This window comes from Cherax quadricarinatus, chromosome 97 (assembly GCF_038502225.1).
Source record: "Cherax quadricarinatus isolate ZL_2023a chromosome 97, ASM3850222v1, whole genome shotgun sequence".
NCBI classification, from domain to species: Eukaryota; Metazoa; Arthropoda; class Malacostraca; order Decapoda; family Parastacidae; genus Cherax; species Cherax quadricarinatus.
Genome location: NC_091388.1, coordinates 6,576,407 through 6,590,333, shown reverse-complemented (window position 1 = coordinate 6,590,333; position 13,927 = coordinate 6,576,407). Strand labels below are relative to the sequence as shown.

The window sequence follows — 13,927 nt, the reverse complement described above, 5'->3', positions numbered from 1 at the left end:
AGAATTTAGTCCATTGTGTGGTCCGAAACTGAGCGTGGAGAGGGAGTGCTTGACGTGTCGGTCGTTTCCGAGTAGAATGGGAAGGTAACGACGGAGCATCATCAGGAGATTGACGTTGGCGTTTAGGAGTAGGACCGGAGTTGGTCCGGCATGAAATGGGTGGGCGATTCGAAAATTGCCTTACCGTAGAGGGAGAAGCCGGAAGCATAGTCAAAGGAGAGCGGAGTTCAGACAAATCGAAGGAGTCAGTCGAAGCCCCGGTACCTGAAGCGGGTGAGGAAACAGCACCAGCAAGAGGTACAGGGGCATCAGGAGTGTCCGAAGAGTGGTCTAAACACAAGGCAGGGTCAGAATGGGGTGCGGTATCAAGAAGGGGCCCGGGGGTAGTGGTTTCATGGACTAGGGCTGCCATGGTTAGGTTACTCCTTTGCTTTTTGTTTTTAAGAAAAAAAAAGAAAGAAAAGAAAATAAAAACAAAAAAAAGAATAAAAAAAGGGGGGAGCGGGGAGGAATAGTTCCCAGGAGGAATGAAAGGGCCGGAAATCTCCCTCCGCGCCCAAGAGGACTCTACACCGCTAGTAGCGCAGATGCAGCATGGAACCCGTGCCATACCCTACCCTTCATGCCAGTAAACCAGCAATCCGGGATAGCAACCTCACATCTGCCGAGCTACCTCGGTGGACAAAAGAGAGGGCGGCCGGATATCCGCCACAAAGCATACCTCCTTCAGCCACCACCCCCGGAATCCGAAAGGTGGCTTCCAGAGATACACCCGTCGCCCAAAAGACACCCAAAGCTACTCCGGGATACCGGAGAGGGATCGGGACATCCCTAGGCAATCCAGATTCCACGGCAAACTACGCCACCGCCAAGAAACCTCAACGGAATGGGATCGACCCCGGTGTCCTTTCCCCTACCTAGGAACTAGCGCGCCTGTGGGAGAAATCACGAAGGCTAAAAAGAGGAAGGGCAAAAGGGAGGGGTGAGGAGGAGGAGGAGGAATGGAAAAAGGGGAGGATGGGGAGGATGGGATAGGGGAGGGGAGAATGGGGGGTAATTAGGTTCGGTCTGAGGAAGAAGACCGACAGGGCTAATTCCTCAGACCAAGAGCCTCTTCACCACGCCAAGGAGCCCCCCTTGAAGAGGTATGGCTCCAAAAGCAACAAACATTCTTCCATCTTATAAAAATCCCAAATCATGTATTACAAGAGCTTGGACAAAACCCTCTCCAGGTATACTAGTGTAGAGGATTCTATGCCATCTTAACACTCCAGCAGATATTACACCGAGTACAAACCATCTAACAACTATTGGTAAAATTAACTTAGTGCATAGGCATCGTAACTTCATAATCAGTTGGTAATGTAGTTTCAGTCACAGGAGAAAAGTTAAACCTTCAACCCAAGAAATTTAGATAATTCCAGTTTTATCATGCTCTCACTGGCCAGCATCAAGGTTACTTGAACCCTCCCAAAAGGTCTAATATATTAGTGCAACATTTTTCAAGTTCACAGAATACCGAGGGCAAAACTTAAATTTCCTAAATTTAAAAGGATTGATTTACACCACTATCAAATAGTTCACAAGTGCCATCATTAAGACCGACCTGAAACTTTAGAAAAGTGTCCAATGTACTGAAAAAATCAAGGTCCATTTCCAGCATGTATTACAGGAGCTAAATTACTGGAAACCTGAACTTGGCATTTTTTTAAACTATACTGTTATTTCTTTAACATTCATGTCGCCACAGTAGTGGTGCTTTCATTGCAGTTTAAGTTCCACCACAATCTGTAAATTAGTTACACTAATGAAAAGGAGAAAAATTCTTAAATACAGACCACTTTTATTAAGAATATTCACGTCCTTTGAACTTAATGGTTCCTCATCTCCATTAAAATTCGGCAAGATTCTTTCATTAAATATTAAAAATTTTAGCCCACTCATTCTTGCTCGCATCTACAAGTCACATTTGGAAAACTTGGGACATTCAAAATTGACAAGTTAGGTCCCTCTTTGGTACAGCAACACCTTTCATAACCAAGCGATATATTGAGGTGTTGGCGTGACTGCGGCCCAGGAGCAGGTAGTGGTCCTTTATTGAAGGATGAGTCTCACTGGTGACTTGGAAGTGCTGTATCCAGGATGCTCCAGGGATGCCAGGCTCAGGCCATGCTTTCAGTACCTCACCTGCAGATTGTGGAATAGTCAATGTGTTAATCACTAATCCAGAATAGTTACATTGTATTAAAGAAACTGCACAATTCACAATAAGTTTTTTCATCTGATATTTTACATTACACCATCACAATGGATTAGGAAATTCCTAAACTAAATTCATGACAATGTTTAGCCCTTTTTAAGTGGCAAGAAAAACGTGCAAATTAATTGAACTAAGTAAACTTTAAGGAGCCACCAGCAAGTTTCCACTTAAGGAGGGTGCTCCCCTAGCTCAAGAATGAATCATTAACCCTCTGTCCAAATGTAGATCTGTTTGCGTACGTAGTGCTCTGCCCTTAATTTTCTCCCAGAGAAAGAACGCAAAAAATGTAGATCTACGTTCAGTGTGCTATGTGAGCAAACTCTGATCTGCGTTTGGACAGTAAGGGTTAAAGAGATGACCATTTAATTCTAATGGTTAATTTTTCAAGTTTCAAAAGTTATGGTGATTATTTAACATTTGGAAGAAGTCCAACTCCATAGATGTTTCACCATTAAGATACTTTACCTCCCATTTTTCACCTTACCTTTAAATGTGAAGACACGTGGGCAAGATTCATGTTGGGAAATAACTATGAATAGGGCTCCAGAAGCATCATTGCCAGCAAAGAACACAGACATCCGACCAGATGTGGACAAATCTTCAGTAGCTACACAAGTCAGGTGTCCATTCTCAATGTAATATACCTGAAGAAAACTTCAATGATAACTCAAGCCATAACTAGTCTGGCAGGTGCCCAGACTACACCCATGTTCTAGTATATGTATTACTATACTCACTTTTGCCAACTTAATTCCTTTCAGAGGTTAGTAATAAGAGTTTTTTTTTTTTTTTTTTTTTTTTACATTGGCCAATTCCCACCAAGGCAGGGTGGCCCAAAAAAGAAAACTTTAATCATTTGCTCCACTGTCTTGCCAGAGGGGTGCTTTACACTAGTTATAAAATGGCAACATTAACACCTATACACATTTACTAAAAAATCTAGAGAAAATCTTAAAAAAAAAGTCCCCAAAAAAAAAAAAAAAAAACCGTAAGGTAAAACTTACTTTGAATGGGTAGCTACCATAAAGCACACTCAGGAATAATAAACCATTAACTTTCTACAAACCCGTAGAGTATGCAGGGGTTCTTTGTAGGTTCGTGTTGTGACCAGAAGGAAGAGTATTACTCTGGTGTGCCTCATGTAGAGACTAGCATGGTCAATGGTAGTTCTGGGAAGCTCTAAGCTTTCACCTTGAGGGACTCCATTCACATACAGTTGACCTTTGTTACCATGATGAACCCAGTACACAGAGCTTCCATCACCACCCATCACTTCTTCACCTTGGTCTTAAAGGGTTAAAAAGGTCAAAAAATTTAGAGAAAGGCATAATGCAGTAAAATATTTTATTTTAGAGTAAATCTTTTAAGCCAGTTTTGGCTTGGCACCAAAAGTTACACTTCCCCCCCAAGAGGTGTTAGAATATCAAGTTATTCAATGAAGATCTTTGTTAAAATACAGTAGCTATACAACACCTAATCAATTTAACCTGTCAACCATGGTTAAGTTACCAAGAAAGTATCCTAAAAATGGTACCAATAAGCTTCCCATAACTGTCAGTAGAAGTTTTATATTTCACATCTAAAATGCCTCGTTTGTTTTATCACATCGTTCATTTGCCACAGACTGAAAAAAAGATCAGTCATTCAATTGACGAACTTCATACCCAGGTAGCAAGTGCTTATTCAGGTGTAAATTGACTAATCTACCCCTTTCCCCTAGAGATTTCACTAGTACTTTCCTAGTACAACACTAAACTCTGACTTGCCAAAGTGATAACACTAACCTGCTAGAGGAGATTCCTCTACTTCTTTCCAGGAATTTTCATCCTTCAAAAATGTATAGGTGATTGTGTTGTGCTGGGAGTGCACATGCAGCAGGTGGCCATCGGGACCCATTCCTCTAGACAAGTGCTCACCAGCAACCAGCATTTGGAACAGCTGTTAAGTATTTTAGTACTTTAACTTCACACTGATACCATAAATTACAGTGTAATTAGTCACATCAAGTAATGTATATTACTGCCAGAGGGTAATATGTTGGTACAGCAATTTTAGCAGAAAACTTTCCAAAAGAATCAAAGAATCATCCTTTAAAAGAATTCAAATTACTTTCCGAGCTCTTAATATTTATTCATTAGAAGTCATTAAAAAAAAAAAAAAAAAAAAGTTTAGTCAAAGTCAGAGGGGCCTTCATCTATTTAAAATTTGCAAGGACAATCTTAATTGTACATAATTTCCCATTTGAGTAAAAACTTACTTCAAGACTGGATGCCGAGAGAAGCCAGACTGACGAGCTTTGATGGTGGCAAGTGTTGTTCATAGAGGAAGCTGCCATAGCAATGTACACCTGTATGAAGGAACTGTATTAGGCAAGGATTTCTATATATCCTTGAATTTTAATATTTGAAGAAAAAATATTTCCAGGTTATTGAAAGAATTAAAATTCCTATTAAAGATGTTAAGATATACATTGAATTTTTCATTTTACACCAAATTTAAGAGCTCCTCAAAGCATTCAGGAATGCTAACCATTTAATAACCCACCTTATCCATCTCCAGCAAAAGCCAGTGTTTGGCATGACCAGTGTTTATGGTCTGGTGATGTACAAAGGTATGTCTAGTCTTATCCCACAGGAACATGTCTGATATGCACTCTCCTTCATAACTTAATATCAAGTAAGTTTTATCCCTAACCTGCAATTAGAAGTCATGTTAAAAAAGCTTCAACATTTTCAATATTCACAGGCAATTTTACAGCATTTTAGACACTAGGCAAAATTTTATTCAAGGACATCCACTCCCTTTGAGGAACCATCTTCCACCAGCATCAAGGTACTCTTCCCCTCGATTGTTATAATACTTACATTAAAGGATATGGAAGAGCTACGTTCTTTGTTGAAGTTCTGATCTGTCTCGTGTGTGAAGTAATCTCCTTCATAGGCAAGGTTTTCGAGTGCCTTGTACAACAACGCAATAGGTTCACACACGTGTTCAAATTTAGCCTGAAAATGAGGCAAGGTTATGTACCGTCCAGATATCTGGAACTTTTTACTCAAATATGTAGCATGAGCATTTTAAGTTCATCAATTTCATAATAGCAATTTTTGGTACTATAAAAGTTCAGTAAAGTTAAAGCTTTTTTTTTTTCAACATGGCTTCCGTCTCCCACCGAAGCAATGCGACCCAAAAGTTAAAGCTACGAGAAATTAAAACTTCAAATGTTCTAATTCTAGCTTCTTGGGGTAAAGTGATTACTATTCAATTATAATTGCAATGCAGTGAAGCTTTTGGTTATTTACCACTTTAAAATTATGAGCAATCAATCAAATTGACATAAATATCAACTTCCCTATTGTGACCAATTCACCTGTTACCTTAATTATGAGAAGGCAAGTATACAAAATATACTATGACCATAAATTTGAAGTCTTAAGCCAAGAAAGGAGGGGGATGGGGGGGAATTCCCATAGATTAAGCCTAAGGATGGAGGAATTTGAGGGGAGGGGGGGGTGTTCTTTGATGAAGCCAGAAACTACTGGTGAGGATTCATAGACTCCCAGTAGGACAAAACTCACTATGCTGAAGGAAATAGTGGCTTCTATTCAAACTAGAATATTCATGGGGTTACCAAGAGTGCTAACATTTCAATCTAACTACCTTAGAAACTTTCAACTTACTAGAAGCATTGTTCAAGACTCATTTGTTACACCCATTATAAAAATTTTATCTGTAGAACAGTGACTACAACTTGTACAATGTTAGTACCACAATACATGGGTACCTTAAATTATACAGATCAAATACCTCAAAGGAGCAACTGAATAAAGCCGTCTAGTAATGGGAGACTAGAGGTTCTGTCAATTCAAAACTTACTTTAAACTCTTCTGTGACATTGTGATAAATTGCCAAGGCAGCAGCACTTTCCATGTAGGCTTTGGACACTTCAAATTCATCTATGGGGCCCATGCACACTAAACCTTCCTGTTAAAGAAAGTGTTGTATAATATGGGTTGCATTCTCCAATCATGAACCATTAATAAAGTAATTCATTGATAAAGTACTAAACTATTTTCAGAATGAGTAGAGGATGAAGACCACGTCAACTTAGGTTTTACTACGTAAGCAAGAAACTTGCCTTCATAGTCGTATGCGAATTGAAGACAAATCTTGCACTGATGGTCAGTGGTGTATCAACATACCAAGCATTATCATATAGGTCTGGTAGATTGACATCGTTGATCATACTAGTGGAGCTCGACAGGCTGGTTGTAGTCAAGATTGATGTGAACTTGACACCACCTAGGATGAAATAATTTATGTAGAAGGTAATAAAAATTTCAAATATGGGAAGTCTTTAGTGTAGACTAACAGCAGATTCCCACCAAGGAAGGGTGGCCCGAAAAAGAAAAACCATCATTCACCATCACTTGCCAGAAGGGCGCTTTACAGTTACAAAACTTCAACATTAACACCCCTCCTTCAGAGTGCAGACACTACTTTCCATCTCCACGACTCTGTCCAGCCTGCTAGTTCCCTGAACCCCTTCATAAATGCTATTTTGCTCACACTCCAACAGCACATCAAGTATTAAAAACCATTTGTCTCCATTCACTCCTATCAAATATGTTCATGCTTGCTGGAAATACAAGCCCCTTGCACACAAAACCTTTACCCTCTCTCTCCAACCTTTCCTAGGCTGACCCCTACCCCGCCTTCCCTCCACTACAGATTTATACAGTCATTCTGTTTTGAAGAATGGAAAGCTATTAAACTATGCAACTTGAGGGGGAGGGGGGGGCACTCGCACGTGTGCGTGTGCGCACACCCTGGAACGGAACAAGATTATAAATGAAAACCAGCATGGGTTCATGGAAGGCAAATCCTGTCACAAACCTTCTGGAGTATTATGACAAGGTAACAGAAGAAAGACACGAGAGAGAGGGGTGGGTTGATTGCATTTTCCTGGACTGCAGGAAGGCCTTTGACAGTTCAAAGAGATTAGTGCAGAAGCTGGAGGATCATGCACATAACTGAGGACATTGCAATGGATCAGGAAATACCTGACAGGGAGGCAACGACAAGTCATGATACATTAAGAGGTATCAGTGGGCGCCTGTGACTATCAGGGTCCCACAGGGGTCAGTTCTAGGACCAGTGCTATTTTTGATACATGCGAACGACATGATGGAAGGAATAGACTCTTAAGTGTCCCTATTCGCAGATGATTTGAAGCTGATAAGAATTAAATCGGATGAGGAAGGACTGCAAAGAGACCTGGACAGGCTGGACACGTGGTCCAGAAACTGGGTTCTCGAATTCAACCCTGCCAAATGCAAAGTCATGGAGTGGGGAGGGGCAAAGACTGCAGACAGTATAGGCTAGGTGGACAGACTACAGACCTCACTCAGGGAGAATGATCTTGGGGTGACCATAACATCGAGCATGCCACCGGAGGCACACATCAACCAAATAACTGCTGCAGCATGTGGGTGCCTGGCAAACCCGAGAATAGCATTCCGATACTTTAATAAGGAATCGTTCAAGACACTGTTAGGCCTATACTGGAGTATGCAGCACCAGTCTGGAACCCACACCTGGTCAAGCACGTCAAGAAGTTAAGAGAAAGGTTGGCAACAAGGCTAGTTCCAGAGCTCAGGGCAATGTCGTATAAGGAAACGTTGAGGGAAATCGGACTGACACTGGAGGACAGAAGGGTCAGGGGAGACATGATAATGACATACAAGATACTGCAGGGAATAGACAAGGTGGACAGACAGGATGTTCCAGAGGGGACACAAAAGGGGTCACAATTGGAAGCTGAAGACGGACGAGTCACGGACGTTAGGAAGCATTTCTTCAGTCAGTCGTCAGGAAGTGGAATAACCTAGAAAGTGAAGTAGTGGAGGCAGGAACCACACAGTTTTAAGAAGAGGTATGAAAGCTCAGGAAGCAGAGAGGAAGAGGACCTAGTAGCGATCAGTGAAGAGGCGGGGCCAGGACCCGAATCTCGACCCCTGCAGCCACAATTTGGAGAGTACGTACTTGTACACACAAACACTTACCTGAAATCTCCACATCTTCAGTGAGGAGCACCACCTGATCAGCAAGCTTCACCATAACATCACTGCCCACACGACCGTCACATTGCAAGTCGCTAAGCACCACCACTGATCCAGAGATTGTAGTCGTACCCAACACTACTTGCCCACCCACACTCTGGAACAAATACAAGCGCAATTCACTTTCATTTTATCAAATTACAAAGCTGAGAATCGAGAGGCATTTTACACATTTAAAAGTTAAAATCAGGAATTCAATTTTAAACTATTAAAACGTGGGAGCCAAGTCTTGATACTTACTATATTAACATTTCAATTCAGGGACGGCTGTCAATACCAGAGACTACAAAATCAGACAAAATGTATTTATCAGGAAAGATAAATTTCCTCTCCAACTACAGGTGAAGACTTACCAGATTTGTCAGGAGCCTTCTATTTTTGGACTGTTACTGTGGGTCATGTCTATATATATATTAGCTACCTACATCCTACACTACTTTTTAACAGGATAAACAGTGAATTATACAGGGCAAGACATACCTCCATTACTGATATGACTAACATCAGCTTCAAGAAAAACGAAAGCCTATTTAGTGTATAATCCACATCTAGAATCAATGCCACCAAGTCTTCTACAGTTGCCTGAATTCTCAGTAATGCAGTAGACATATGGGTAACGGGTAACAAATTTTAAAGAATCACTTTACCCATTTGAAATTATCCTTTAATGTGTAAGCAATCTAAGTATCAGTTAAATTTCAGGGTACAAAAATTAATCTTAATGGCCGAGTTTACTCCTATTAAGACAAGCATCCTCCAAAATTAATTTTACCACAATGTACACATTCTCAAACTAGTGGCAGTACTCCTCTTGCAAGGAAAAAAAAATTAGTACGCAGATTCAGTACAGTGGACCCCCGCATAACGATGGCATCACATAGCGATTATTTCGCATACCGCTTACTTTAATCGCAAAATTTTTGCCGCGCATACCGATTAAAAACCCGCTCACCGATTTTCGTCCGAGACGCGTCCAATGTGCGCCCTCAGCCAGCCTCACATGTGCCGCCCGTGCCATTGTTTACCAGCCAGCCTCCGCGCTAACATCCAAGCATACACTCGGAATATTTCGTATTATTACAGTGTTTTCGGTGCTGTTTCTGGAAAATAAGTGACCATGGGCCCCAAGAAAGCTTCTAGTGCCAACCGTACACCAATAAGGGTAAGAATACCCATTGAAATGAAGAAAGAGATCATTGATAAGTATGAAAGTGGAGTGCGTATCGCCGACCTAGTCAAGTTGTACAAGAAACCCCAATCAACCATCGCTACTATTGTGGGCACCAAAAAGACAATCAAGGAAGCTGTTCTTGCCAAAGGTTTAACTGTGTTTTCGAAACAAAGATCGCAAGTGATGGAAGATGTTGAGACTCTTATTGGTGTGGATAAATGAAAAACAGCTAGCAGGAGATAGCGTCTCTCAAGCGATCATATGTGAAAAGGCTAGGAAGTTGCATGACGATTTAATTAAAAAAATGCCTGAAACTAGTGATGATGTGAGTGAATTTAAGGCCAGCAAAGGTTGGTTTGAGAGATTTAAGAAGCGTAGTGGCATCCATAGTGTGATAAGGCATGGTGAGGCTGCCAGTTCGGACCACAAAGCAGCTGAAAAATATGTGCAGGAATTCAAGGAGTACATAGAAACTGAAGGACTGAAACCTGAACAAGTGTTTAATTGTGATGAAACAGGCCTGTTCTGGAAGAAAATGCCAAGCAGGACCTACATTACTCAGGAGGAAAATGCACTCCCAGGACATAAGCCTATGAAAGACAGGCTTACTCTTCTCATGTGTGCCAATGCTACTGGTGATTGCAAAGTGAAGCCTTTATTAGTGTATCACTCTGAAACTCCCAGAGCGTTCAGGCAAAAGAATGTCCTCAAGGATAATTTGTGTGTGCTGTGGAGGGCAAACAGTAAGGCATGGGTCACTAGGGAATTTTTCTATAACTGGTTACACCATGCATTTGCCCCCAATGTGAAAGATTACCTAACTGAAAAGAAATTAGAACTTAAGTGCCTCCTGGTGTTAGACAATGCCCCTGGTCATCCTACAGACGTGGCAGAGCGACTTTATGGGGACATGAGCTTCATTAAAGGTGAAGTTTTTGCCTCCTAATACCACTCCTCTCCTGCAGCCCATGGACCAGCAGGTTATTTCCAACTTCAAGAAACTGTACACAAAAGCTCTGTTTGAAAGGTGCTTTGTAATGACCTCAGAAACTCGACTGACTAAGAGAGTTTTGGAGAGATCACTTTAATATCCTCAATTGTGTAAACCTTATAGGTAAGGCTTGGGAGGAAGTGACTAAGAGGACCTTGAACTCTGCTTGGAAGAAACAGTGGCCAGAATGTGTAGACAAAAGGGATTTTGAAGGGTTTGAGGCTAACCCTGAGAATCCTGTGCCAGTTGAGGAATCCATTGTGGCATTGGGAAAGTCCTTGGGGTTGGAGGTTAGTGGGGAGGATGTGGAAGAGTTGGTGGAGGAGGACAATGAAGAACTAACCACTGATGAGCTGATAGATCAACTTCAAGAGCCAGAGGCCAGACCTGGGGAAACTGGTTCAGAGGAGGGGAGAGAAATTGAAGAAGTTGCCTACTACAAAGATAAAGGAAATCTGTGCAAAGTGGCTTGAAGTGCAAACCTTCATGGATGAAAATCGCCCTCACACAGCTATTGCAAGCCGTGTTGGCAACCTGTACACTGACAATGTTGTGAAACACTTTAGGGAAGTGATAAAGGAACGAGAGGTACAGGCCACTATGGACAGATATCTTGTGCGAAAGAAGTCCAGTGACTCTGAAGCTGGCCCTAGTGGCATTAAAAGAAGGGAAGTAACCCCAGAAAAGGACTTACTACCTCAAGTCCTAATGGAAGGGAATTCCCCTTCTAAACAGTAAGAAGATAATGCTCTCCCCTCCTCCCATCCCATCAATCACCAGATCTTCAATAAAAGTAAGTGTCATGTAAGTGTGCATGCCTTTTTTAGTTTGTGTGTATTAAAATTAATATTTCATGTGGTAAAAAAAAATTTTTTTTCATACTTTTGGGTGTCTTGCACGGATTAATTTTATTTCCATTATTTCTTATGGGGAAAATTCATTCACATAACGATTATTTCGCATAACAATTACCCCTCTTGCACGGATTAAAATCGTTAACCGGGGGTCCACTGTACATGGAATCTGCGCACTAATTTACAGTGCTTTGCTTAACAGTGTTTGGCTAATACAGTGGTTCTTCAATTATACTCTTCATTTATTCAGACTGCCTGCAATGTTTTAGGCCTAGATATTTTTTTCCAACACTGGGTTTTTCATATGCATTTTAAAGTGTGGGGGGGGGGGGGAGCTAGAATATACTGTACAGTGATTTTTGCTTTACAGTAATAGTCCAGAACATAACCTGCCGTGTAAGCCAGGCCTACTTGTACCAAAAACCCGCAGCCATAATAACCCAAGATCTTAAAAATTGTACCAAGGCAAACCTACCAACATTGTTATTTCTCTTTCTCTTGTTAGATTGTAGTTGTTAACAGTGCCTTCAACATCAATGTAAGTGGCCTGGATATTACCACAAGTGGTGGTGACATTTATTGTCTGTTCAGTGTTGGTGGTGAGGTAGTCCTCGGCCAGGTTGTAAGAATTCAACATGATAGCTTCTATGTTCCCTCTTACATACAAGTCACTCAGGAATACCTGCAAGTAAAGTTTAGGTGAACATGGCTTACCTGTACTAAACAAGGTTGATATTTTTTTTTCCCCTGCCAGGATCTGAATACCCTAATTAACCTTCTGCATTGTAAATGCAATTTAACTTTCCTGAGCATAAACATTTAAATGTTCTTTACATTTTTCCAGTGTACTGGAACAACCTCAACACTGCAAGTATACAGCCTCATTACTAAGTTTTAACTTAAGTACAGTGGTACCTCCAATTTCTAACAGCTCCCAACTTGAACAATGCAAGTTTATTTTTGCAAGTGCTTAAAGTATTTTTGGGGATTGAAACTGAATTCTAATTTATATTATTCCTTATGGGAACACTCAGTAACAGCAGTAACAGCCTTCTGGAACAAATTAAGAAATTCAAGGTAGCATTGTACTTTACATAATAAAAAACTTTTTTAATTATGAAACAATTCAAGCATTTTAAAATAATTATTTCTACACGACAACTCTGTTAATGTTAGTGTTAATGTTGCAGTTTAAAAACTGTAGTGTAAAACATCCTTCTGCCAAGAGTGATGGAGTGAATGATTGTGAAAGTTTCTTTTTCGGGCCACCCTGCCTTGGTGGGAATTAGCCTGTGTTAATAAAATAATTCTGACCATAGCTGATATCAATGACATTAGACAGCTCCTAGTTATGTAGAACATTTTAGGCAAATTAGGTTGTTTTGACCCCAGGATGTGATTCACACCATTCTGCAAACACTGCTACCTATTCACTGCTAGGTAAACAGGGACAGCAGATTTCTAGAGGTGAAATGCTTAACGTTTCGACCTGTATTGGGGATCAAATACATGACCTTTGTGCGAGAGAAATACCAACTGGAGTCATTAAAATACTTATCAAATTTCACTTAAATGCAAATTTTTCTTAAATATAAAAATAGGTACAAAATACTGTTAGGCACAAGAAAGTCTAGTACTCTATTTTGGGAGAACTAATCCTAATTTTGTAAACGGTACCTGAGCAAGTCTAGGTCAAGGTCTCCTACATCCATTCAGTATTTAAGTTTCAATTTTGCAGCCTGAGAAATTCTTTATTATTAACCGTTACTTTGGGGTTAGAGAAAAAAATTAGTATAAATTGGAAGGATAATTTCAAAGAAAAAAATCTTTACTAATCTGACAGTGAATATTGCCAAGACAAAGGTACAATATGCCTGAGTACATCAACTGCCAGAGTCTAAATTATACAAGTCATTGCTTGCTTCCCGTGATGGTAACAGAGCCAAGAGTTTCTTCACTCACCAAATTTGCTTTAACTTCTTGCTCTCCTGAGAGATACACCACATTAGCTTTCAACTCCTGGTAGTCTATCCCATCAATTGTACCCTGTAAAATTAACCATTAAAATGTCACTACTAAAAATTACCAATTATAATTGTAAATATGCTCAAGGAGAATTGGTAATCACATTTTATGAAAAACTTCTAATCTAAGGCATTCATAACATTGAGAAGTAGTGTGCCTGGAAGGGTTTGCTTCAAGACTGGTACTCACCTCAATCTTTAGGTATTCAGCATTGACCCAGGGTGCAGACACCACACCATTAACAGTCACTACACTAGACAATGAGTGGATAGCATCCCTGCTCACTAGTCTAGCCAAGAACCCATCCAGGTAAACATCGTTCAGATAATCAACATGGAGATTTTTTAGAAGAGCGTTTGTGGTGAAAGTCTTAGTGCCGGTGATGGCTAATCCACTTTCCTCAAGCCTCACAGCATCGCCCAATCTTTCTTTTACGTCAATGTCATTCAATGTCTTCTCTATTACCAAGTTCTTTATTTCAACACCATTTGTGAAAGTAACACTTCC

General features: G+C 40.6%; 1 protein-coding gene across 3 annotated transcripts in view; it reads right to left on the bottom strand.

The window, feature by feature from the left end:
• Positions 1–1,831: 1,831 nt before the first annotated feature.
• LOC128704947 (uncharacterized) overlaps positions 1,832–13,927 on the bottom strand; it is a 57,247-nt gene continuing 45,151 nt past the window's right edge. For all 3 annotated transcript variants that reach the window (XM_070105208.1, XM_070105210.1, XM_070105209.1), the window contains exons 20-32: positions 13,610–13,926; positions 13,358–13,441; positions 11,871–12,077; positions 8,323–8,476; positions 6,392–6,559; positions 6,134–6,237; positions 5,125–5,262; positions 4,805–4,954; positions 4,518–4,607; positions 4,045–4,198; positions 3,327–3,547; positions 2,745–2,904; positions 1,832–2,187 (exon numbers count right to left, since the gene is read on the bottom strand). In XM_070105208.1, coding sequence (XP_069961309.1) covers positions 1,988–2,187; positions 2,745–2,904; positions 3,327–3,547; positions 4,045–4,198; positions 4,518–4,607; positions 4,805–4,954; positions 5,125–5,262; positions 6,134–6,237; positions 6,392–6,559; positions 8,323–8,476; positions 11,871–12,077; positions 13,358–13,441; positions 13,610–13,926 — 2,147 coding nt within the window. In that variant the 3' untranslated portion in view covers positions 1,832–1,987. The remainder of the gene's footprint in view (positions 2,188–2,744; positions 2,905–3,326; positions 3,548–4,044; positions 4,199–4,517; positions 4,608–4,804; positions 4,955–5,124; positions 5,263–6,133; positions 6,238–6,391; positions 6,560–8,322; positions 8,477–11,870; positions 12,078–13,357; positions 13,442–13,609; position 13,927) is intronic.